Below are 27,785 nucleotides of genomic sequence, written 5' to 3' on the forward strand. Positions count from 1 at the left end.
TCCACTCGGCACTTCTGGCTGAAGATTGTTGTGAATGCCTCAGCCTTGTCTTTTGTGCTGGGTTTCTCCATCATTGAGGATGGGGATATTTGTGGAGCCTCTTCCTCCAGTGAGTTGTTTAATTGCCCGCCACCATTCACGGCTGGATGTGGCAGGACTGCAGAGCTTAGACCTGATGCGTTCATTCTGGAATCGCTTTGCTCTGTCTATTACTTGCTGCTTATGCTATTTGGCAGACAAGTAATCCTGTGTTGTAGCTTCACCAGGTTGACACTTCATTTTTTGGTTTGCCTGGTATTGCTCCTGGCATGCTCTCCTGCACTCTTCATTGAACCAGGGTTTATCCCCTTGCTTGGTGGTAATGGTAGAGTGGGGGATATTCCGGGCCATGAGGTTGCAGATTGTGGTTGATACAATCCAGCTGCTGCTGATGGCCCACAGGGCCTCATGGATGCCCAGTCTTGAGTTGCTAGATCTGTTTGAAGTCTGTCCCATTTAGCACAGTGGTAGTGCCACACACCACGATGGAGGGTATCCTCAATGTGATGATGGGAGTTTGTCTCCACAAGGACTGTGCAGTGGTCACTTCCATCGATACTGTCATGGACAGATGCATCTGCAGCAGGCAGGTTGGTGAGGATGAGGTCAGTGTGTTTTCCCCTCATGTTGGTTCCCTCACCACTTGCGGCAATCCCAGTCGAACAGCTATGTCCTTTAGGACCCAGCCAACTCTGTCTGTGGAATTACTACCGAGCCACTCTTGGTGATGGGCATTGAAGTCCCCCACCCAGAGTATATTCTGTGCCCTTGTCACCCTCAGTACTTCCTCCAAGTGGTGTTCAACGTGAGGAGTACGGATTCATCAGTTGATGGTGGCCGGTATGTGGTAATCAGCAAGTTTCCATGTCCATGTTTAACCTGAAGCCATGAGACTTCATGTGGTCCAGAGTCGATGTTGAGAACTCCCAGGACAACTCCCTCCCGACTATATACCACAGTTGCCGCCAACTCTGCTTGGTTTGTCCTGCCGGTGAGATAGGGCATACCCAGGAATGGTGATAATGGTGTTCGGGACATAGTCACACTCATAAATCATACCTTACAGACAATGTCAGGCTTGACTAGTCTGTGAGACAGCTCTCCCAACTTTGACACAGGCCCCCAGATGTTAGGAAGGAGGACTTTGACAGGACTGGGTTTGCCATTATCGTTTCTGGTGCCTGGGTTGACTCCGGGTGGTCCCTCCGGTTTCACTCCTTTTTCATGCTTCTGTAGCAGTTAAATACAACTAGGTGTTACTAGGCCGTTTCAGAGGACAAGAGTCAACCACATTGCTATGTATACTTGCACCACATGGATGTCAGCAATTCGAGAAGGCAGCTCACCACCACCTTCTTAAGGGCAATTAGAGATAGACAATAAATGCTGGTCTAGCCAGCGAAGCCCACATCCCATGAACAAGTGAATTTAAATAAACTGCTAATTATCAATGCATTCCAGAAATAATGGGCGCGATTCTCCCAAAAGGGAACAAAGTCTTCTAGCGAGCGCGTTTAGCCGCGTGTTTCCCAGCGCTCGCCATACCGAGAAACACATGGCTATTTAACGCAACAAGCGTTGTATAAGGGGTCTCAATAACAATAATAATAATAATCGCTTATTGTCACAAGTAGGCTTCAATGAAGTTACTGTGAAAAGCCCCGAGTCGCCACATTCCGGCGCCTGTTCGGGGAGGCCGATACAGGAATTGAACTCGCGCTGCTGGCCTTGTTCTGCATTACAAGCCAGCTGTTTAGCCCACTGTGCTAAACCAGCCTCTCTACAGGGAAGGCTCAGCCATGACCTCAAACAGCTTGTTTTGTACAGCAAGGAGCTCCGCTCACCGGAACTCTCCAATGTAGCGAGAGATCGGGGCGCCATTTAAAAATGGTGTCCCAACCTCCGAGGCCCCCAAAATGATCCGCAACCTCCCCAGCCCAAATGCACTATGGGAGGGTCCCCCACCCCCCACCCCCACCCCCACCCCCCAACACCTACACCAGGCACCCCCGGCCTGATCGTGCGCATGCGCAAAAATGCCAGCTTGGCGCCCTGGCTGTGCCCATGTAAGCTTGTAGTGCCAGCTGGGCAGCATGCCAGTGCCAAGCTGGAACCGAGATTATACTTCCAGGCTGCCACAGTTAGGCAGCCGAGCTGGCACTGCCAGGGGGCCCAGGTGGCACCAGCAGTGCCAGGGCACCACCCTGCCCAAAAGGGCATGCAGCTGGGGGCCTCATATCCTCTGGGAGATTCCCACAAGTGCCTTTCCATCTGGCTTCCATTTGTGGGGATCGGTGCTGAACGGCACTCGCCCGAGGTCTCTGAGGCGAAGGGGATGAATCTCAAAGCCTCAGGTACCGCGGGAATTAGAGTGAGGCTAGCTGTCTGGCTCTAATATGCAGATTTGACAAAATGTGATCCCGTCACAATGGGCATGTGGTGAGCCAGATAGATCCCAGGAGCGGGTTCTCGCGGCTTTCATCGCCCACGCTGTGCCATGGCGAGCTGCTTTTCCACCACAGTGTGACCATTGAATCGCGCCCATCAGCTCTTTGTTTATGACGTCTTCCAGTCTCACTTTGTGATTTAGTTTTATGCAACTCATGTCCAGGACAATGGCATTTGGGAAATGATTGGAGTTTGGGATTCAGATAGGTAAGGAAGGTACACCCAGTTCCATATTGTCCAAGTGGACTCTACAGGTTCCTTCAGGGGATGATTTTGACTTTCTGTGGTTCTGTAATATGAGTAAAAGTGAGTCAGTAACACTTTTTACATCTGCCCCAATTGAAGTTGACATTGGGAGTAATGCAAGGTTGGTTCACAGTTTGCTACCACCTTACGCTATCATGCAATATCAAGGTGCGGGATTCTCCGTTCCCCAGCTACATGTTTCTCAGCGGCATGACGTACGCTGGCGATGGGATTCTGTACTCCCCCAATTGTTAATGGAATTTCCCATTGAAGCCACCCCTCGCCATTGGAAAACCCATGGACGGGGGTGCGCTACCAGAGGGAAAGGGGGATCCCTCCAGCTGGAGAATTCCAGCCAAGATGTACCGCAAAGCAGCTTAAAGCGAGAGTGCTCCATAAATCTTTCACATCTAAAAATTTTACTGAACGATCCCTTTACTATCATCTACAAAAATTGTCCATATCAGAATGGATCCTCGTGGATGTGAGATCACATTATATTCAGATACGTACAGATGGGTGTAATAAATGTTCTGTATAGTTCGGCGACATTATGCATTGTCACTTGCAGCAAGCAGACAAAGTAATTTTGTAGCTCTGTAATTCAGTAAAAACCTGTTATATCACAGATTTGGAGCTGAACTTACAGAATGTTTGAGCAAGCCAAATGGGCACTCTACTTTACTCAGCTGCCCAGAACGCTGACTGTGGGCAGTTGAGTTACTGGGATCATCTCCAAGAGCCAGTTCCACTCCAGCCTTTCTTTGCACTGTAAAATGCTCCCTCCTGAGTCACAGCTTTTTCTTGTCCCGTCGAAAATCTTAGCTTGTCAAACAGCAGGGCAGCACATGTGGAGGCACAAACATCTGTCCATGTGGATGAAGCATCGATTCTCTAGATCACCTCTCCAGTACGAATAGCCAGTCCTGCACACTGTCCGAGCCGGGAATGAGCCAGTACAATACCACAGACTGACTTTATCATAGATATAACTGAGGCCATTCAGCTGCATGTTCCACTGTTTTATATATGAACCGGGAAGGATTAGGATTAGATTTTCAATATTAGAACATAGAACATAGAACAAAGAACATACAGTGCAGAAGGAGGCCATTCGGCCCATCGAGTCTGCACCGACCCACATTAAGCCCTCACTTCCACCCTATCCCCGTAACCCAATAACCCCTCCTAACCTTTTTGGCATGGCCACTCCTCCTAACCTGCACGTCTTTGGACTGTGGGAGGAAACCAGAGCACCCGGAGGAAACCCATGCAGACATGGGGGAACGTGCAGACTACGCACAGACAGTGACCCAGTGGGGAATCGAACCTGGAACCCTGGCACTGTGAAGCTACAGTGCTATCCACTTGTGCTACCGTGCTGCCCCATTAGTGGGTAGATGTGTCACGGTAACAGGGGTTTTGATCAGTTATATAATTAAATCAGGACATTGGCATTCCTTCAGTATGAATAGAATTGTTATTAGATTGAAGTTAACTTTGCGCGATATCATGCACACTCTAACATGGAACAAAATGTAATACCTTGGTCAGTTGATGATCGGGAAGAACTTACCTCAAATATAATAAGTGCATAGACTCCAGCCAAAATGACGGATGCAATCGCAACTTGAGTCTCAACATTTGCATAGAGGTACTGGTGACGAATAGAGAGCGGAACCATTTCATTGTTCTTGAGGAAGGCCTGTATACTTATACCAATTTCATTGCTGGAAAAGAAGTGCAATTTTCTGGTCAACGATATTTGTGGCATTCCATGTAACAAGCTCCGGTGCAGTCACCTATGGTTAATAACAACAATATAGCGCTTGAAACTTAACAATGGACGCAAAGCCCTTTCCTCTTCCAGGAGCCATGCCCCAAGAGGGCATTGGCGACGGTGCATTTCCATTGGATTGGCCCATGGTTATGCTTGAAAAATTACAACAGCGGCTTGCCATTGCCTTCTGCAGGACGGCTGGCCAGGAAACTCTCCCGTATTTACCACTTGCCATCAGCTGCACTGGTCGCATTTACAGGCTAACAATCAACCTGTTCGGCCACGTTATGAACTCTCCTTCCATGGCCATCAGGTCCTGAAGGGAGACTTCAACCCAGAGCTTCTGGCCCACAGCTACCCGCTGTGTCACAAGACCTCCCAAAGCCCCTTCACAGAAACACAATTTGACACCGAGCCAAGAAAAGTGAAATTAGATATACAATCATAAAATGCTGAAAATTGACAGCAAGTCTAGCAACACCTGTGGAGAGAGAAACAGAGTTAACGTTTCAGGTCATGATCAGAACTGAGGTGATATTCGGACAGGTGACTAAAAGTTGGACCAGAGAGGTAGGTTTTAGGGAACACAAGGTCATAGAATCCATACAGCCATTCAGCCCATCAAGTCTGTACCGGCCCTCTGAAAGAGCACCCTACCTAGGGTCAGGCCCCCACCCTATCCCTGTAACCCAGGAACCCCACCTAACCTTTTGGACATTAAGGGGCAATTTAAGCATGGCCGATCCACCTAACTTGCACATCTTTGGACTGTGGGAGGAAACCGGAGCACCTGGAGGAAACCCACGCTAACACAGGAAGAAAGTGCAAACTCCCGACTGGCACACAAGGCCGGAATTGAACCCGCGTCCCTGGTACTGTGCGTCAGCAGTGCTAACCACTGTGCCACCATGCTGCCCATCCAGGTCCAGGTAGTTGAAGGTATGGTCACCAATGGTGGTGGGTTGATTAAAATCAGAGATGCACATGATGCCAGAATTGGAGGAACACCGGTATCTTGGAAGTTTCAGATTTGGTAAAGTTTATGCGGGACGGAGAATGGGAGGCCAGCTAGGAATAGCCGAGATAACAAGACATGGATGAGTTGATTAAGGAATTTAGCCCCAATTTCCCACTCCTGGTGCTGTCTGGGAGTAGCTTGGGTGCAGCAGAGCAGAAGATATCCTCAACACCAAAAACTATCAGACCTAATTTGGTGCACGTTTCGGCACACCTGCGCAGGGGTCAAGGAAAAGAAGAATTACTGCCAATAGCCGGGGATCTTAGAAGCAATATAATGACCTAGATTTTGCAATGATAATGAGCCTGAAACTGTCAGCCATCACCATCATTACTGCGACAGACAACAACTTGGGTCTACACACAAGCAAAATAATGAGGAAATCCAACGTTGCTGTCAGCGATTCTGCACATCCCTGCCATAAAATCCCTAAGCAATCAGTGAACTGACAAAAACTTCCTCTTCTGCACTGCTCGTCTAGCTGCAAAAAGCCTTGAAAATGTTACATTTTGTTGAATAGGCCGTAACTGGATTTTCAATGTTGTATCAAGCTCACAATCACAGCTAAACACATCATTGGCCCTGAAAAGGTAATTTTACCTTTGTGTCATGTCAAAATTCTCGGCTGCAGTAAAAAAAAAGTATATTTTAAATTTCTTTTTGAAGTTCGTTTATAATATTTTAGCTTCTATCTTAATCTAATCATAACCATTCATTTTGCTATTTGAAAATGCAAATTAAAAGTGAAGGTATTCAGTGCTTTTAACCTCCTAGTTTGCTGTCAGTGTGCATACTTCTAAGTGATTGGTTGCGTACTGACCCCATTGCTGCTCGCCGCTTGATCCTTTGACTTGGCACCTGATTTAACTGCCATCGGGAAAGGGGAAATCCATGCTACTTACATTGCTGTGTCTTTGTGGACAGCTATTTTAATGTCACCAGTGATCACATCACTGTTGTTGATCCCAAAATCTAGCCCTATCGGGGTTGCAGTTAGACTTTTAGCAACCTTCCCTTTTAACTTTGAAGAGAATCCAATGAGAAAATGGCGGCAGAGAATTTAGCATTTGGTACTTGTATAATGGCACTCTACTTTTGGTTTATGTTGGCTAGATTAATAATATAATGCTCTTATTAATGTCTTGAGTTCCTCTGTCCAGCATCTTTATTTCCTTCTTATATTTAAAATACTGTGGGACTTATTTTGTCTTTTAGTTATGGAAGTTAAGCAGTTAAATTATGTTCAAGTTTATCCATGTGGGTGTAAGTCAGTGGGCTAATTTTCAATCACTGCTAAGCAATATTTTTGCTGCTGAAAATTGAATTTCACAAGTGTGTAGTCCCATTCCTTCAAAGCTCAATTGCTGGATTTAAAAAAAAACCTTTTCTGTCCCTTTCATCTCTCTTCCTTATTTCATTCCCTCTCTTTGCTTTGCCATCTGTAGATAGTTTATTATTGTATATTCCAATAGGTATTTCCTGGATTAGACTCAGCGTGCCTCAGTAAGGATTCTCCAATCTGATTTCTTGCCCTATTCACATGCACCATAGATTGCCAAGAGACTGAAAAGGCTTTCTAAAAACTGTGGGCTGGAAATTTGGGCACCTCGACTGTTGGGCATGGGGACTGGCATTTGCAAGCTGCTGTACAGGGGCTTTGGGATATCCTGAGGTTGCGAAAGGCACAACATAAATGCAAGTCTTTCCTCTCTGTAACAGCACCCTCCATCACACTGCTCAGTCAGGTCTTTATCCTGGAGTATATTTTTAAAACATACTATCAGTGGCATGCAACCAGTGTAGCGAATCCCCTACCATCAACATCCTCGGGGTTGCAATTGACCAGAACCTGAACATATTAACACTGTGGCTGCAAAAGTAAATCAAAGGCTTGGAATTCTGCAGAGAGTAACTCATCTCTTGACTCCCCAAAGCTTGTCCACCATCTACAAAGGACAAGTCAGGAGTGTGATGGAATAGTCACCACTTGTCTGGATGAGCGCAGCTCCAACAACACTGAAGAAGCGGAACGCCAGTCAGGAAAAAGCAGCCTGCTTGATTGGCACCCCATCCACCACTTTAAATTTTCACTCCCTCCATCACCGACACACAGTGGCAGAACTGTGTACCATCTCCAAAATGCACTACAGCAACGCACCAAGGCTCCTTTGAAAGCATCTTCCAAACTCGCAGCCTCTACCAGTTCGAAGGACAAGGACAGCAGATGCATGGGAACACACCCACTTGCAAGTTCTCCTCCATGTCACAAACCTCCCTGATGAGCACTTGGCGCATCACAACATTCAACGCTGTGGATCAAGAGCTGGTGAATGGGATTAGGTCGATAGGTCTGGTGTTTTTCACATGTCGGTGCAGACTCGATGGGCCAAAGGGCCTCTTCTGCACCATGCGATTCTGTGATTTGGAAATATACTGCCTTCCCTCCAATCCAATACTCCTTTCCAAATAACACTGTGGATGTAGCCATGGACCACACGGATTGCAGTGTAATGAGAGTGAGATGCGGCACTCACATCACATTGATAAGGGAAATTTACATTTGAGGTTATTCATTTATTCATTAGGAATCTCTCTATTTTATTATGTTTAATTATTAGCTTATGCCTGCAATAGTGTGGACTGCTGAGTCATTCTATACTAGCTTTCCAGGGCACCACGGCAATCTAATTCTGCACTAACCTGATAAGTATACGGTTACTGGCGAGTCATTTTCTCAGTCACCTACTGACATCTGCCACATTCCGATTAATTGCTGAGACATTTTTTAACTGACAAACTGACCGTTAACTATTGAGATACCTGTTATCCTTGTAATTGTGGACAAGGAGTTGCGAGCATTAGATAATGGATGGTCTCGGACGAATGTGATTGGAAGCTAATTGTTGCTAGGGGGGCCTAATTGGTCGTGTATGTAACCCCCCAAGCTAATTAGGAACTAACCAAGTGTACATGTATAAAAGAGGCTAACTGCCATTGTACAATTGAGAAGGTGACCACGAGCACTGCGGAGTGCCTGGCTTTCTCCCAAAAGCTTTTGCCAATAAATAGACTGAACTCAAATCTGTGGTGTGAATAAGTTATTTTCCACTTCAATTAGCGACGAGGATGAGATTCTGTCTCCAGACTAAAGCGGCTGGCCACCCCTTCGAGAGAGCCGGGACAGAATAATCGAACATTGGTAAAGACTTGAGTCAATTCATAAAAGGTTCAGTGACTGAGAGAATGATAACTGCCTGAGGTAACCTAAGGACAAGGAAGTGCTCGTCCCTAACACACAGCCTTAGACCGGTTGTTAAGAGAGGAAATCCACTCACGCGAAGTGGGTGTCAGGACTGGAGAAAGAGCACTTGTGAGGGAGACTCAGGCAGCTGTGAGAAAGTGTGTGTGAGCGGTCAAAGGTCGGAACAAGGGGCGAAATTCTCCCCCAACGGCGGGATGTCCGCCGACTGGCGCCAAAGCCGGCGCCAATCAGACGGGCATCGCGCCGGCCCAAAGGTGCGGAAGGCTCCGCATCTTTGGCGGCCTAGCCCCAACATTGAGGGGCTAGGCTGACGCCGGAGGGATTTCCGCCCCGCCAGCTGGCGGAAATGGCGTTTGTTTCCCCGCCAGCTGGCGCGGAAATGCGGCGCATGCGCGGGAGCGTCAGCGGCCGCTGTCAGTTTCCCAGCGCATGTGCGGGACTGTCAGCGGCCGCTGTCAGTTTCCCGCGCATGCGCAGTGGGGAGAGTCTCTTCCGCCTCCGCCATGGTGGAGGCCGTAGCGGAGGCGGAAGGGAAAGAGTGCCCCCACGGCACAGGCCCCCCCGCGGATCGGTGGGCCCCGATCGCGGGCCAGGCCACCGTGGGGGCACCCCCCGGGGTCAGATCGCCCCGCGCCCCCCCCAGGACCCCGGAGCCCGCCCATGCCGCCTGGTCCTGCCGGTAAATACCAGGTTTGATTTACGTCGGCGGGACAGGCAATTCCTGGGCGGGACTTCGGCCCATCCGGGCCGGAGAATCCAGCGGGGGGTCCCGCCAACCGGCACGGCCGGATTCCCGCCCCCGCCCAATCTCTGGGAGCGGAGACTTCGGCGGGGGCGGGATTCACGGCGGCCAACGGCCATTCTCCGACCCGGCGGGGGGTCGGAGAATGACGCCCCAGATACGGATTGTAAGTATACTTTCATCTCAACGTTGTATACGGCAAGAGAGAACTGATCATTCCAGAGTTTGTCGGACTCGGGTGACGACGACCCCCGAGAGAAAGACGTGGTCGGGGGGGGGGTGAAAAGCGCACTAAATACCGGTGGTTGAAGAGCGCTCTCCGGTGGATAAACATGATCGGTAGACTCGGGGATAATCGTGAGTATAAAAATTGTTACCAAAATGGCAGGAGAGGAAGTGAAACAGGGACCGACGGGGTCACTGATAAATAAGTATCTGACCGACAGACACTCACTAATTAAGAAGATGCAGAAAAATGGTTGGGATGTCTCTCAGGCATTGGAACAACAAAGGAAATGGATAGATGGGGAAAAGGAAGATAAAACGAAGAAAGCAGGAGTATTGTTAGTACACCAATTGGCCGGACTAATTGAACAAGTAACAGCCTCTACCAAAAAATGGTCTGAGGACAAAGATAAGATAAAAAATTAGAATCTAGTGTAAGGGAATTAAGAAAAAGGATTCAACTGTTAGAGGAGAATCATTGGGGTCTTCGTCCACCCTATGAGACAACACATGAGGTAACAGCCCCTTCCCTACCTCAGGGGGATACGGAAGAATGTAATATGGCCCCGGTAACCGGGACAGGAACTGCCGCACAATCGAGGGCAACTTATAAACCCTTCACCCCCAGGGAAAGACAGGAAATATTGGATTCCTTGGGCAAATTACAACCACGAAGTGCAAATGCCAAATTTTGGGCGGATTTAGACACCTCATGGGTATGACATCAATTACATTTGCGGGACATTCACCAATTAGTCAGAGCCACATGCCCTCAGGATAAATGGAGACTTGTTAATGGTCCAGGCAACACAAATGGCTTCCAAACTGGAGTCTGGGCGCAGGCATTACCCCTCCTTACCGAAGTGGACGCCCAACAGGCGAACTTCGCCCCATTTAAAACAGCAGTACAAACCGCCCTGCGTAACACCCTCACTCATTAGAGTAAGGTTCAACAAAAGGGAGAGGGAGCCTCTGAACATGGGGAACGATTGTTCTGGGTCTGCGAAGAATGTTGAGGAATAGTAAACCCAGCATGCGCTGATCGTGCCTTTATCCAAGCCTTTAAAGAAGGGCTCCCAAGTAACCACCAGACCATCTTAAAAATGGGAGTAGTCGCACCCATAGAACATAGAACATTGCAGCGCAGTACAGGACCTTCGTCCCTCGATGTTGCGCCGACCTGTGAAACCACTCTGAAGCCCATCTACACTATTCCCTTATTGTCCATATGTCTATCCAATGATCATTTGAATGTCCTTAGTGTTGGCGAGTCCACTACTGTTGCAGGCAGGGCATTCCACGCTCTTACTACTCTCTGAGTAAAGAACCTACCTCTGACATCTGTCTTATATCTATCTCCCCTCAATTTAAAGCTATGCCCCTCGTGCGAGACATCACCATCCGAGGAAAAAGGCTCTCACTGTCCACCCTATCCAATCCTCGGATCATCTTGTATGCCTCAATAAAGTCACCTCTTAACCTTCTTCTCTCTAACGAAAACAGCCTCAAGTCCCTCAGCCTTTCCTCATAAGATCTTCCCTCTATACCAGGCAACATTCTGGTAAATCTCCTCTGCACCCTTTCCAATGCTTCCACATCCTTCCTATAATGAGTTGACCAAAATAGCACGCAATACTCCAAATGCGGCTGCACCAGAGTTTTGTATAGCTGCACCATGACCTCATGGCTCCTAAACTTAATCCCTCTAACAATAAAAGCTAACACACCGTACGCCTTCTTAACAACCCTCTCAACCTGGGTGGCAACTTTCAGAGATCTCTCTGCTCATCCACACTGCCAAGAATCTTACCATTAGCCCAGGACTCAGTCATCCTGTTATTCCTTCCAAAATGAATCACCTCACACTTTTCTGCATTAAACTCCATTTGCCACCTCTCAGCCCAGCGCTGCAGCTTATCTATGTCCCTCTGTAACTTGTAACATCCTTCCGCACTGTCCACAACTCCACCGACTTTAGTGTCACCTGCAAATTTACTCATCCATCCTTCTACGCCCTCCTCCAGGTCATTTATAAAAATGACAAACAGCAGTGGCCCCATAACAGATCCTTGTGGTACACCACTAGTAACTGGACTCCAGTCTGAACATTTTCCATCAACCACCACCCTTTGTCTTCTTCCAGTTAGCCAATTTCTGATCCAAACTGCTGAATCCCCCTGAATCCCATGCCTCCGTATTTTCTGCAGTAGTCTACCGTGGGGAACCTTATCAAACGCTTTACTGAAATCCATATACACCACATCAACTGCTTTACCCTCATCCACCTGTTTGGTCATCTTCTCAAATAACTCAATAAGGTTTGTGAGGCACGACCTATCCTTCACAAAACCGTGCTGACTATCTCTAATCAAATTATTCCTTTCCAGATGATTATACATCCTATCTCTTATAAACCTTTCCAATATTTTTCCCACAACAGAAGTAAGGCTCACTGGTCTATAGTTACCGGGGTTATCTCTACTCCCCTTCTTGAACTAGGGGACAACATTTGCTATCCTCCAGTCTTCAGGCACTATTCCTGTAGACAAAGATGACTTAAAGATCAAGGCCAAAGGCTCAGCAATCTCCTCCCTAGCTTCCCAGAGAATCCTAGGATAAATCCCATCCGGCCCAGGTGACTTATCTATTTTCGCACTTTCCAGAATTGCTAACACCTCCTCCTTATGAACCTCAAGCCCTTCTAATCTAGTAGTCTGAATCTCAGTATTCTCCTCGACAACATTGTCTTTTTTCTGTGTCAATACTGAAGAAAATTATTCATTTAGCAATACCCCACAGAGGATCCATAAGGATATTTAACAATATCCAGCAATACCCTACAGAGAGGCAATAAGGATTTTTAACAACATCCAGTAATACCCCACATAGGGGCAATAAGGATATTTAACAATATCCAGTAATACCCCACAGAGGGGCAATAAGGATATTTAACAATATCCAGTAATACCCCACAGAGGGGCAATAAGGATATTTAACAATATCCAGGAATACCCCACAGAGGGGTAATAAAGATATTTAACAATACCCCCAAGGGTATGATACACTAGTAGAGTGGGTGTGTGGAATAACCGGCGGAGAAGAGAAACGCCAAATAAAAATAAAACAAGAAAACATTAGAGCTTATGGTAGGGGAGGTGCGACACAGCCAAATTTAAAATGTTACAACTGTGGCAGACAGGGACATTTCGTGACGAACTGTCGACAACCAAAGAAAGGAAACAGATCTGGGAATGGAGGACTCCGTTGCAGTCACTGCAACACATCAGGGACCGAGGAAAAGATAGACTGACAGTCTGCGGCCCCCTTTATTAATAGCAAAAAGGAGGGGCGGATTTATGTGTCCCGGGGGGGGGGGGGTGCCACCAAGGAGAGATGTTAGTGGACACGGGTGCATCTATATCTATTACCGATCTCACCCTGCCTACCTCAATTAAAATGATCTATATCACCGGGGTAGGAGGAAGCAAAACACCCGCCTACCTAAGTGAAACCACATTGGTGGAAATTAATCATTTGTATATACCAATGCGATTTTGCATTTGTAAAAATAATGAAGGAACAAAAATAATGAGGGAACAAAAATAATGAGGGAACAATAATGGGGAATAACTTAATGAAAGAATATGTACAATATTACAGTATGTAGATGATATACTGATTGCCTCAGAATCCAAGTCAGGACACCAGGAGGCATTATATGTGGTGTTAAGCGAATTGGACACTGCAGGATTTAAAGTGAGTCCTAAAATGGCGTAAATTGGAAAAGAACAAGTGCTATATTTAGGACATCTAATCTCACAAGGACTCAAAGAAATGCCGGTAGACCGAAAAAAAGTGGTACAACAGATGCCACGCCCGGCAACTGTAAGAGGAGTTAGAAAACTATATCCCGAATTTGCAAAACTACAGTAGGGAAATGTGTGCGTGTTCAATAAGGATTTGTGAATTTCCTGTGGTGTTTGTAGTTCTTAAAATGTTGTATTTTACAAAACCGAGTTTCACATCAATTAGAAGTTAACTCAGCAGCTGCTTGCAGGAAATTACTTTGAAACTAATGTGTTGAAATTGACCCGGCATAGCTCCATCAGGGTCCTAGTGCCCACTGATCACAAGAAATTCAGAAGCGAAAAATTGCTGTTTGGAATGTTAAATACATGGTAGGAGGAGCTTTAGGGAATAAAGATAGTGGACCAGAAATTAGATTGGGAGAATTACTTGCAGTATCAGGAAATGAGAATCTGATGGCAGGAGAGAGTTAATGAAAATAGATGCAGGAAAAATTAAGATATTAAAACCAATCGATAATACAAAGGAAATTTGGGTGAAGCTACCAATGAAAACCACAGGCAAAGTAATCAGTGACGCTGTAAAAGGTAAAGATACAATTGTCCAGAATTTGGGTAAACATACAGTTGAATTAGAGAAGCATGGTGTCTGGAGCAAAAGAAATTGTATCACAATGTAAAAAAATGACCCAATTGGTGGGAAGACTCTGAATTAAAACCCGTTAGCAGCATTGATAGGACAGATGAAAAAGTTGAAATGTCATGTTCGGAACTTACCTTCATAACGATCCGGTCATAATCAAAAATAGAGAAATTGAAGTAAAAGCAGTCGCAATAACCAAAATGTATCAGGGTAAGGTTTAGACCAGATTGGATCACGGAGCGGGTAAAAGAGGAGGTGTTTAAGATTCTTCAAATGTCACTCAGGGGTGCATGGCAGAATGAGGAAGCTTAACAGGCCTTAATTGTATGATGTACATAAATGATAAGGACAACAAATCATTCAAAAAAAAAAAGAAAAAGGAAAGAAATGATGGCAAAGGAAATCCGGAAGTCCTGGAGAGGGCACTTCTGGAGTATCCAAACACAAAAAGAAAGTACACCTGTTCATTTGATTTTTCAGATGGAAAAAATAATACAGACATACTTGTTCGGACGAAGAAAAGAGAACTGCAGTCCAGAGAAAAATATTTTAGACAGGACTGGGGGAAAACTGATGATACAATTGGCTACATATTTGAGATAATTAAATGAAAGAGCCCGGAGGAAACCTTTACGGGTTAGAAATAAATCAAAATATCAAATTATTACTGAGCAGTGAAACCTTTGGTCACACATCTCGACCTGGACATGTGTCCTGGACTCAGCTGATGGATGATCTACGGTCTCCACGGGGCACATACTACGCGGCGGAGTTATTAAGGGTCTCGGCAGACAGCAGCGACTGACGAGGAATCCCCACATGCTAGATGACAATAGTTTAAGAATTTTTGCCACGGCGGGAAATTTGTAACCAATGCAGCAAACAATATTGCATTGGAGAGCAGTAATTGTTATTAAGGAAGAAATGTCTTGTAAATTGTCAGGGACTGTTATGTATGGATTCAATTGGGTTGTAACCCCAATAGTTGAATGTATTAAATGTGCCTACTGATACCCTAGGGTGGTTTTGCGACTACTGTTGGCTTATTATGTTGCAAATGTTATAATGGCAAATATACACTTCATGTTGTAAGGGAAATGATAATGGACGAAAGGGATTTGAAGGAAACTTAGCAGAAAGTTATTGTCTCACGTAAACCAGGGCTGGCAGACGTACATGGTTCAGGACAATGTTAGACATTAATGTGAGGAAGTCAGGAATAGAAGCAAGATAGATTGAACCTTTTAAATTAATGAGGCAAGGGAATCAGTGGATAGTACATGATATCATAATTTACCATTCCAATGAGAAACGAAAAGCAATTTGGGATGACGGATAAATGGGACACTAGACAGCCAGTGATGGACAAAGACCCTTTGGTTACTGATGGACTGAGTTGTGTGCTGTTTCTAAGGGACATGAGGAAGCTTCTACGGTGCTGCTACCCCAAGGAAGTAAAATGCTTTGGAGGTAGTGGAACACACGGATGTAGCCATTGCGTTACCTTCCTGCGCAGCTACAGCTGTGGTTCACGGTGATTGGACTTGAGGGAAGAAAGAAAAAGAGTCTATCGACACTAGTCTGAGATATGGATAAATTTACAATTGATTTCTGAGCATAATTTAAAATCACGCCATGAACACACAAATGACAAAGATCAGGGATATATGTTAGTCAGTACGATTAGAAGGGGGATATAAACCCTAAAATAAAAGGGGTCAGCTCAGAACCAGCTCTCATAGCTCGGTCATGGGGGTCTTACCTGATGCATGGATTGATAATATTTATCGTTATTATAATTGTATGCTGTATAATCATTGGATGCCTTAATCTATGTTCTAAGATGGCTATGGTTCGGATGATGCCAGTAGAATCGGCTCATCACCAAGAAGACATCCCGTTAATGACAACACCATCAAGATGGAGAAGAAGGCGACCGGAAAAAAGGGGTGACAAATATGATAGAACATAGAAAAATACAGCACAGAACAGGCCCTTCAGCCCACGATGTTGTGCCGAACTTTTGTCCTAGATTAATCATAGATTATCATTGAATTTACAGTGCAGAAGGAGGCCATTCAGCCCATTGAGTCTGCACCGGCTCTTGGAAAGAGCTCCCTACCCAAGGTCAACACCTCCACCCGACACTAAGGGCAATTTTGGACACTAAGGGCAATTTATCATGGCCAATCCACCTAACCTGCACATCTTTGGACTGTGGGAGGAAACCGGAGCACCCGGAGGAAACCCACGCAGACACGGGGAGAACGTGCAGACTCCGCACAGACAGTGACCCAAGCCGGAATCGAACCTGGGACCCTGGAGCTGAGAAGCAATTGTGCTATCCACAATGCTACCGTGCTGCCCTTAAGGACAAATTAACCTTCACTATATCATTCTACCGTAATCCATGTACCTATCCAATAGCTGCTTGAAGGTCCCTAATGTTTCCGACTCAACTACTTCCACAGGTAGTGCATTCCATGCCCCCACTACTCTCTGGGTAAAGAACCTACCTCTGACATCCTCCCTATATCTTCCACCATTCACCTTAAATTTATGTCTCCTGTAATGCTTTGTTCCACCTGGGGAAATAGTCTCTGACTGTCTACTCTATCTATTCCCCTGATCATCTTATAAACCTCTATCAAGTCGCCCCTCATCCTTCTCCGTTCTAATGAGAAAAGGCCTAGCACCCTCAACCTTTCCTCGTAAGACCTACTCTCCATTCCAGGCAACATCCTGGTAAATCTCCTTTGCACATTTTCCAAAGCGTCCACATCCTTCCTAAAATGAGGCGACCAGAACTGTACACAGTACTCCAAATGTGGCCTTACCAAAGTTTTGTACAGCTGTATCATCACCTCACGGCTCTTAAATTCAATCCCTCTGTTAATGAACGCGAGCACACCATAGGCCTTCTTCACAGCTCTATCCACTTGAGTGGCTACTTTCAAAGATGTATGAACATAGACCCCAAGATCTCTCTGCTCCTCCACATTGCCAAGAACTCTACCGTTAAGCCTGTATTCCGCATTCATATTTTTCCTTCCAAAATGGACAACCTCACACTTTTCAGGGTTATACTCCATCTGCCACTTCTCAGCCCAGCTCTGCATCCTATCTATGTCTCTTTGCAGCCGACAACAGTCCTCCTCACTATCCACAACTCCACCAATCTTCGTATCGTCTGCAAATGTACTGACCCACCCTTCAACTCCCTCATCCAAGTCATTAATGAAAATCACAAACAGCAGAGGACCCAGAACTGATCCCTGCGGTACGCCACTGGTAACTGGGATCCAGGCTGAATATTTGCCATCCACCACCACTCTCTGACTTCTATCGGTTAGCCAGTTCGTTATCCAACTGGCCAAATTTCCCATTATCGCATGCCTCCTTACTTTCTGCATAAGCCTACCATGGGGAATCTTATCAAATGCCTTACTAAAATCCATGTACACTACATCCACTGCGTTACCTTCATCCACATGCTTGGTCACCTCCTCAAAGAATTCAATAAGACTTGTAAGGCAAGACCTACCCCTCACAAATCCGTGCTGACTATCCCTAATCAAGCAGTGTCTTTCCAGATGCTCAGTATCCTTCAGTACTCTTTCCATTACTTTGCCTAACACTGAAGTAAGACTAACTGGCCTGTAATTCCCAGGGTTATCCCGAGTCCCTTTTTTGAACAGGGGCATGACATTCGCCACTCTCCAATGATCTGTTTATATAAGAAATGCAAACAAGGCAGCAACCGGAATATTGTCGGTCTGAGGAATTGTTAACACAATTCTAGAGCAAAAGGAGGGATTGTTAAGGGAAATTTACATTTGAGGTTATTCATTTATTCATTAGGAATCTCTCTATTTTATTATGTTTAATTATTAGCTTATGCCTGCAATAGTGTGGACTGCTGAGTCATTCTATACTAGCTTACTTACCAGGGCACCACGGCAATCTAATTCTGCACTGACTTGATAAGTATCCGGTTACTGGCGAGTCATTCTCTCCGTCACCTACTGACATCTGCCACATTCCGATTAATTGCTGAATCATTCTGTAAATGACAAACTGACCGTTAACTATTGAGATACCTGTTATCCTTGTAATTGTGGACAAGGAGTTGCAAGCATTAGATAATGGATGGTCTCGGACGAATGTGATTAGAAGCAAATTGTTGCTAGGGGGGCCTAAATGGTCGTGTATGTAACCCCCCAAGCTAATTAGGAACTAACCAAGTGTACATGTATAAAAGAGGCTAACTGCCATTGTACAATTGAGAAGGTGACCACGAGCACTGCGGAGTGCCTGGCTTTCTCCCAAAAGTTTTTGCCAATAAATTGGCTTGACTCAAATCTTTGGTGTGAATAAGTTATTTTCCACTTCAATTGGCAACGAGGATGGGATTCTGTCTCCGGACTAAAGCGGCTGGCCACCCCTTCGAGAGAGCCGGGACAGAATAATCGAACATTGGTAAAGACTTGAGTCAATTCATAAAAGGTTCAGTGACTGAGAGAATGGTAACTGCCTGAGTTAACCTAAGGACAAGGAAGTGCTCATCCCTAACACACAGCCTTAGACCGGTTGTTAAGGGAGGAAATCCTCTCACGCGAAGGTCAGGACCCTGAAGTGGGTGTCGGGACTGGAGAAAGAGCACTTGTGAGGGAGACTCAGGCAGCTGTGAGAAAGTGTGTGTGAGCGGTCAAATGTCGGAACAAGATACGGATTGTAAGTATACTTTCATCTCAACGTGTGTATACGGCAAGAGAGAACTGATCATTCCAGAGTTTGTCGGACTCGGGTGAGACCAAGACGTGGTCGGGGGGGGGGGTGAAAAGCGCACTAAATACCGGTGGTTGAAGAGTGCTCTCCGGTGGATAAACACGATCGGTAGACTCGGGGATAATCGTGAGTATAAAAATTGTTACCAAAATGGCAGGAGAGGAAGTGAAACAGGGACCGACGGGGTCACTGATAAATAAGTATCTGACCGACAGACACTCACTAATTAAGAAGATGCAGAAAGATGGTTGGGATGTCTATCAGACATTGGAACAACAAAGGAAATGGATTGATGGGGAAAAGGCAGATAAAACGAAGAAAGCAGGAGTATTGTTAGTACACCAATTGGCCGGACTAATTGAACAAGTAACAGCCTCTACCAAAAAATGGCCTGAGGACAAAGATAAGATAAAAAATTAGAATCTAGTGTAAGGGAATTAAGAAAAAGGAATCAACTGTTAGAGGAGAATCATTGGGGTCTCCTTCCACCTTATGAGACAACACATGAGGTAACAGCCCCTTCCCTACCTCAGGGGGATACGGAAGAATGTAATATGGCCCCGGTAACCGGGACAGGAACTGCCGCACAATCGAGGGCAACTTATAAACCCTTCACCCCCAGGGAAAGACAGGAAATATTGGATTCCTTGGGCAAATTACAACCACGAAGTGCAAATGCCAAATTTTGGGTGGATTTAGACATCGCATGGGTATGACATCAAGTACATTTGCGGGACATTCACCAATTAGTCAGAGCCACATGCCCTCAGGATAAATGGAGACTTGTTAACGGTCCAGGCAACACAAATGGCTTCCAAACTGGAGTCTGGGCGCAGGCATTACCCCTCCTTACCGAAGTGGACGCCCAACAGGCGAACTTCACCCCATTTAAAACAGCAGTACAAACCGCCCTGCGTAACGCCCTCACTCATTGGAGTAAGATTCAACAAAAGGGAGAGGGAGCCTCTGAACATGGGGAACGATTGTTCTGGGTCTGCGAAGTATGTTGAGGAATAGTAAACCCAGCATGCGCTGATCGTGCCTTTATCCAAGCCTTTAAAGACGGGCTCCCAAGTAACCACCAGACCATCTTAAAAATGGGAGTAGTCGCACCCCGAGGGTATGATGCACTAGTAGAGTGGGCGTGTGGAATAACCGGCGGAGAAGAGAAACGCCAAATAAAAATAAAACAAGAAAACATTAGAGCTTATGGTAGGGGAGGTGCGACACAGCCAAATTTAAAATGTTACAACTGTGGCAGACAGGGACATTTCGCGACGAACTGTCGACAACCAAAGAAAGGAAACAGATCTGGGAATGGAGGACCCCGTTGCAGTCACTGCAACATATCAGGGGACCGAGGAAAAGATAGACTGACAGTCTGTGGCCCCCTTTATTAATAGCAAAAAGGAGGGGCGGATTTATGTGTCCCCGGGGGGGGGGGGCCACCAAGGCGAGATGCTAGTGGACACGGGTGCATCTATATCTATTACCGATCTCACCCTGCCTACCTCAATTAAAATGATTTATATCACCGGGGTACGAGGAAGCAAAACACCCGCCTACCTAAGTGAAACCACATTGGTGGAAATTAATCATTTGTATATACCAATGCGATTTTGCATTTGTAAAAATAATGAAGGAACAAAAATAATGAGGGAACAAAAATAATGAGGGAACAATAATGGGGAATAACTTAATGAAAGAATATGTACAATATTACAGTATGTAGATGATATACTGATTGCCTCAGAATCCAAGTCAGGACACCAGGAGGCATTATATGTGGTGTTAAGCGAATTGGACACTGCAGGATTTAAAGTGAGTCCTAAAGTGGCGTAAATTGGAAAAGAACAAGTGCTATATTTAGGACATCTAATCTCACAAGGACTCAAAGAAATGCCGGTAGACCGAAAAAAAGCGGTACAACAGATGCCACGCCCGGCAACTGTAAGAGGAGTTAGAAAACTATATCCCGAATTTGCAAAACTAAAGTAGGTAAATGTGTGTGTGTTCAATAAGGACTTGTGAATTTCCTTTGGTGTTTGTAGTTTTAAAAATGTTGTATTTTACAAAACCGAGTTTCACATCAATTAGAAGTTAACTCAGCAGCTGCTTGCAGGAAATTACTTTGAAGCTAATGTGTTGAAATTGACCCGGCATAGCTCCACCAGGGTCCTAGAGCCCACTTATCACAGGAAATTCAGAAGCGAAAAATTGATGGTTGGAATGTTAAATACATGGGAGGAGGAGCTTTAGGGAATAAAGATAGTGGACCAGAAATTAGATTGGGAGAATTACTTGCAGTATCTGGAAATGAGAATCTGATGGCAGGAGAGAGTTAATGAAAATAGATGCAGGAAAAATTAAGATATTAAAACCAATCGATAATACAAAGGAAATTTGTGTGAAGCTACCAACGAAAACCACAGGCAAAGTAATCATGGGCAGCACGGTAGCACAGTGGTTAGCATAGTTGCTTCACAGCTCCAGCGTCCCAGGTTCGATTCCTGGCTTGGGTCACTGTCTGTGCAGAGTCTGCACGTTCTCCCCGTGTGTGCGTGGGTTTCCTCCGGGTGCTCCGGTTTCCTCCCACAGTCCAAAGATGTGCAGGTTAGGTGGATTGGCCATGATAAATTGCCCTTAGTGGCCAAAACGATTAGGTGGGGTAACTGGGTTTCGGGGATAGGATGAGAGGGAAGCTCTTTCCAAGGGCCAGCGCAGGCTCGATGGGCGGAATGGCCTCCTTCTGCACTGTAAATTCTATGAATCAGTGACGCTGTAAAAGGTAAAGATACAATTGTTCAGAATTTGGGTAAACATACAGTTGAATTAGAGAAGCATGGGGCGCGATTCTCCGCTCCCGCGCCGGTTTGGAGAATCGCCTGGGTCGCCAGATATTCCCGCCACGCCGGTCCGACGCCCTCCCGCGATTCACGGAAGCGGCCAGATCGGCACAATCGCGTTTTGCACGGCGCGGTCCAGTGAATCGCCCGAAACAGCCAAAATGGTGAATCACCGGTACCCCCGCGATTCTCAGTGCCAGATGGGCCGAGCGGCCTGCCCAAAACGGCGGGTTCCCCCCGGCGCCGTCCAGACCTGGTCGCTGCCAGCGGGAACAGCGCGGGAATGCTGGGGGGGGGCGGACTGTGGGGGAGGGGAGGGGGGATCCTGCACCAGGGGGGCCTCAAATGTGGTCTGGCCCGCGATCGGTGCCCACCGATCGCCAGGCCGGCCTCTCTGGAGGAGGATCTCCTTTCTTCCGCAGCCCCGCAAGATCCGTCAGACATCTTCTTGCGGGGCGGACTCAGAGAGGACGGCAACAACGCATGCACGGATTGGTGCCGGCCAACCCACGGATGCGCGGGTGACGCCAGTTTTGCGGCGCCAGCCGAGTCATGCATGCGGCGCCGCCTTTTCGCGGCGCCAAGGCCTGGCGTGCGTATATGTGGCGGCGCCACTCCTAGCCCATTATCGGGCCCTGAATCGGTCTGGATAGGGGCCGTTTCGTGCCGTCGTGAACTTGGACGGCGTTCACGACGGCGCGAACACTCTGCCTCCATTTCGGAGAATCCCGCCCATGGTGTCTGGAGCAAAATAAATTGTATCACAATGAAAAAACATGACCCAATTGGTGGGAAGACTCTGAATTAAAACCCGTTAGCAGCATTGATAGGACAGATGAAAAAGTTGAAATGTCATGTTCAGAACTTACCTTCATCACGATCCGGTCATAATCAAAAATAAAGAAATTTAAGTAAAAGCAGTAGCAATAACCGAAATGTATCAGGGTAAGGTTTAGACCAGATTGGATCACGGAGCGGGCAAAAGAGGAGGTGTTTAAGATTCTTCGAATGTCACTCAGGGGTGCATGGCAGAATGAGGAAGCTTAACAGGCCTTAATTGTATGATGTACATAAATGATAAGGACAACAAATCATTCAAAAAAAAAAGAAAAAGGAAAGAAATGATGGCAAAGGAAATCCGGAAGTCCTGGAGAGGGCACTTCTGGAGTATCCAAACACAAAAAGAAAGTACACCTGTTCATTTGATTTTTCAGATGGAAAAAATAATACAGACATACTTGTTCGGACGAAGAAAAGAGAACTGCAGTCCAGAGAAAAATATTTTACACAGTACTGGGGGAAAACTAATGATACAATTGGCTACATATTTGAGAGAATTAAATGAAAGAGCCCGGAGGAAACCTTTACGGGTTAGAAACAAATCAAAATATCAAATTATTACTGAGCAGTGAAACCTTTGGTCACACATCTCGACCTGGACATGTGTCCTGGACTCAGCTGATGGATGATCTTTGGTCTCCACGGGGCACATACTACGCGGCGGAGTTATTAAGGGTCTCGGCAGACAGCAGCGACTGACGAGGAATCCCCACATGCTGGATGATAATAGTTTAAGAATTTTTGCCACGGCGGGAAATTTGTAACCAATGCAGCAAACAATATTGCATTGGAGAGCTGTAATTGTTATTAAGGAAGAAATGTCTTGTAAATTGTCAGGGACTGTTATGTATGGATTCAATTGGGTTGTAACCCCAATAGTTGAATGTATTAAATGTGCCTACTGATACCCTAGGGGTGGTTTTGCGACTACTGTTGGCTTATTATGTTGCAAATGTTATAATGGCAAATATACACTTCATGTTGTAAGGGAAATGATAATGGACGAAAGGGATTTGAAGGAAACTTAGCAGAAAGTTATTGTCTCATGTAAACCAGGGCTGGCAGACGTACATGGTTCAGGACAATGTTAGACATTAATGTGAGGAAGTCAGGAATAGAAGCAAGATAGATTGAACCTTTTAGATTAATGAGGCAAGGGAGTCAGTGGATAGTACATGATATCATAATTTACCATTCCAATGAGAAACGGAAAGCAATTTGGATGACGGATAAATGGGACACTAGACAGCCAGTGATGGACAAAGACCCTTTGGTTACTGTTGGACTGAGTTGTGTGCTGTTTCTAAGGAACATGAGGAAGCTTCTACGGTGCTGCTACCCCAAGGAAGTAAAATGCTTTGGAGGTAGTGGAACACACGGATGTAGCCATTGCGTTACCTTCCTGCGCAGCTACAGCTGTGGTTCACGGTGATTGGACTTGAGGGAAGAACGAAAAAGAGTCTATCGACACTCGTCTGAGATATGGATAAATTTACAATTGATTTCTGAGCATAATTTAAAATCACGCCATGAACACACAAATGATAAAGGTCAGGGATATATGTTAGTCAGTACAATTTGAAGGGGGATATAAACCCTGATATAAAAGGGGTCAGCTCAGAGTCAGCTCTCATAGCTCGGTCATGGGGGTCTTACCTGATGCATGGATTGATAATATTTATTGTTATTATAATTGTATGCTGTATAATCATTGGATGCCTTAATCTATGTTCTAAGATGGCTATGGTGCGGATGATGCCAGTAGACTCGGCTCATCACCAAGAAGACATCCCGTTAATGACAACACCACCAAGACGGAGAAGACGACGATGCGGAAAAAGGGGGTGACAACTATGATGATGTGTTTATATAAGAAATACAAACAAGACAGCAACAATATTGTTGGTCTGAGGAATTGTTAACGCAATTCTAGACCAAAAAGAGGGATTGTTAAGGGAAATTTACATTAGAGGTTATTCATTCATTCATTAGGAACCTCTCTATTTTATTATGTTTAATTATTAGCTTATGCCTGCAATAGTGTGGACTGCTGAGTCATTCTATACTGGCTTACCTCCCAGGGCACCACGGCAATCTAATTCTGCACTGACCTGATAAGTATACGGTTACTGGCGAGTCATTCTCTCAGTCACCTACTGACATCTGCCACATTCCGATTAATTGCTGAGTCATTCTGTAACTGACAAACTGACCGTTAACTATTGAGATACCTGTTATCCTTGTAATTGTGGACAAGGAGTTGCGAGCATTAGATAACAGATGGTCTCAGAGGAATGTGATTGGAAGCTAATTGTTGCTAGGGGGGCCTAATTGGTTGTGTATGTAACCCCCCCCCCCAAGCTAATTAGGAACTAACCAAATGTAGATGTATAAAAGAGGCTAACTGCCATTGTACAATTGAGAAGGTGACCACGAGCACTGACTTTCTCCCAAAAGCTTTTGCCAATAAATTGACTGAACTCAAATCTTTGGTGTGAATAAGTTATTTTCCACTTCAGCATGAAAGAATTTTTTTAAACATTTCCTTTCAAGTTTGGCCCTATTAATGTTGTACAAATTAACCATCCAGATTGCCAATTGTGATTGAGCCAAAACACTTTGAAAACATCAACTGAAGCTCTTAGACTTCATAAAACAATTGATGATCAACAAACAGCACAGCTGCAAATTCAATCCGTCACTAAACTCCTGTCAGTAATTAATTAAATCAGGAGAACAGCACAGGAGGAAAATCAGAAGGGTATTCAGGACAGAATTTAACATATATATTACTCTCGATCTCCATGGCATTGCAAATGGACAGTCAGGTACAGGTTTTGTCATTAGCTTAACTGGGGTGGGGAGGGGCAATTGAATCAAAGTACACAGGCAGAATTAAAATCACAGAAAGGTTACATCCCCTTGTGTCCATGTCAGTTTTCAGCAGGAACAACTCGGCTGGTCCCACTCTCCCGTCCTTTCCCAGTATCCCTGCAATATTTCTCTCTTCAGCTGCTTATCCAATTCCCTGTTGAATGCCACCATTGAATCTGCCTCGACCACACTCTCAGGCAGCACTTTCCAGACCCTAGCCACACACTGCGTAGAAATCCTGTGAGGGATTCTCTGATCCTGAGGCTAAGTGTTGACGCCGTCGTAAACGCCGTCGCGTTTCACTGGCGTCAACATGCCCCCAGGAGCAGCGATTCTGACCCCTACATGTGGCCATCACGGGCCACGCCGCTCCAGCTGCCAATACTGATACCGATGGGCGCCACGGGTCTGCACATGCGCAGTCCGACCGGCGCGATTGCACACATGCGCGGTGACTCCCTTCTCCGCGCCGGCCCCGACACAACATGGCATAGGGCTACAGGGGCCGGCATGGAGCAAAAGAGGCCCCCAGCCCGAGAAGCCAGCCCGCCGATCGGCCTCGATCGCGGGCCAGGCCACAGCGGAGGCCCCCCCGGGATCGGAGGCCCCCCCGGGATCGGATCCCCCTCCCCCCCCCTACCAGGCCTCCCCCGGATGGATGCACGACAAGGTCCCGTCGGGTAAGACCACACATGGACGGTGCAGGCGGGACTCGGAATTTTTTTCCGGCCGCTTGCCCCATCCCGGGTGGAGAATCGCCGGGGGGGGGGGGCCCCATAGAGCGGCGCCTGACCAGTGCCATGCCAGCGCCAATGGCACCGATTCTCCGCTCTCCGGAGAATCAGCGGACCGGCGTTGGGGCGGCGGCGCGCGATTCACGCCCGGCCCAGCGATTCTCTGGTCCGGCCTGGGCTGAGAGAATTCCGCCCCGTATTTTTCCTCATGTCAGCCCTGGGCTCTTTTGTCATCCAGCTGAAAAATTGACCCCAGGAAAAACAAAACAACAGTCAAGCAGGATAGTGATCTTCTGTATTTAATTATAGATCAACATATACATCACATAAATATGAAAATCTTTGCTTTTAAAGTACTTTGTAAAAAATACTCATGTAGGTTTCAACCAAGTTCTCTAAATTCCCGTGATAGAAGACTCAGTAAAGATTTTCCCTCGTCCCCCATCCTTCTCCCCCTGCACACAGAAGTCAGTCAGCCCCTCCCCTCCCGCCACACACATAGAGTAATTGGCTCAACTCCCCCCCCACCCCCCACCCACACAGACAAAGAGTAACCGGCTCCCCTCCCCCCACACAGTAATTAGCCTCTTTCCTCTTCTACACTTCAAATATCCTTCACTTTGAGAAGTCTGGCAGTCATGAAAAGTGCAACATAAAGACAAGTCTTCACTTCTATTCACCCAGGGGGTCATGGGTAGAAGATCGGCACCCACGTTGGCCGCAGTCCAAAGGCCGACCTCACCCAGAGAAAGGGTAAGTTGAAGGAGGGAAGGTGTCTGTTTATCATGGTGGAGAAAGGAACGTCATGCGGCAGCTAACAGTCTGGGGTATTTTTTGGGAAACCCAGACAAACACTCTACACTTACTCTTACTCTTGGGCTCACTTTTGACTGGACCCCCAGCTAAAAAAACAACGTAAGCGATGACAAGCTCAGTGAAATAGTTACCTGCTGGTCATCTCAAAGGTCTTTGTCTTGAGGAGTTGATTCCTTTGTGGGTTTAATGGAATGGTCCAATTGTGCACGAACTGTGAAAAGCATAAAGCAGAGAATCAACATGAATCAAATCTGAATTTCTGACCATGCAAATGTTCTTCCAACATGAACCAATGTTGGGAATTGCTTGCACTTACCCCTTCCCAAATATTAGGCTGTACTCTCCGTCGGTGGGATTCTCCATTGTCCCGGCATGCCCGCGGGTTTCCCGGCGGCGTGGGTCGGCCGCAATGGGAAATTCCTTTGGCAGGTGGCGGGAATGGAGAATCCCACTGCTGGCGGGGGGTGCTCCACCCAGGAAAAACACAGCTGGTTGACCGGAGAATTACGCCCATTATCTGGCAGGACCAAATGGAAACTCTATGGCAAACGTCAGTGCATGAGGTGCATTGAAGAGTTTTAAAGCAATGGGAAAAACCATGCGATGATAATTACATTGTCCCACAGAATGAAACGGCATAGGTTTTGATATGATTCACACCCTCCTCCTTCCTTGTTC

The 27,785-nt window shown here is 46.3% G+C and overlaps 1 protein-coding gene across 2 annotated transcripts in view; it reads right to left on the reverse strand.

Annotated features, from left to right (window-relative positions):
* The window catches only part of oca2 (oculocutaneous albinism II), a 690,248-nt gene that overhangs the window by 435,851 nt on the left and 226,612 nt on the right, over nt 1-27,785 (reverse strand). For both annotated transcript variants that reach the window (XM_072477223.1, XM_072477224.1), the window contains exons 8-9: nt 27,239-27,318; nt 4,310-4,463 (exon numbers count right to left, since the gene is read on the reverse strand). In XM_072477223.1, coding sequence (XP_072333324.1) covers nt 4,310-4,463; nt 27,239-27,318 — 234 coding nt within the window. The remainder of the gene's footprint in view (nt 1-4,309; nt 4,464-27,238; nt 27,319-27,785) is intronic.

This window comes from Scyliorhinus torazame, chromosome 15 (genome assembly GCF_047496885.1).
Source record: "Scyliorhinus torazame isolate Kashiwa2021f chromosome 15, sScyTor2.1, whole genome shotgun sequence".
NCBI classification, from domain to species: Eukaryota; Metazoa; Chordata; class Chondrichthyes; order Carcharhiniformes; family Scyliorhinidae; genus Scyliorhinus; species Scyliorhinus torazame.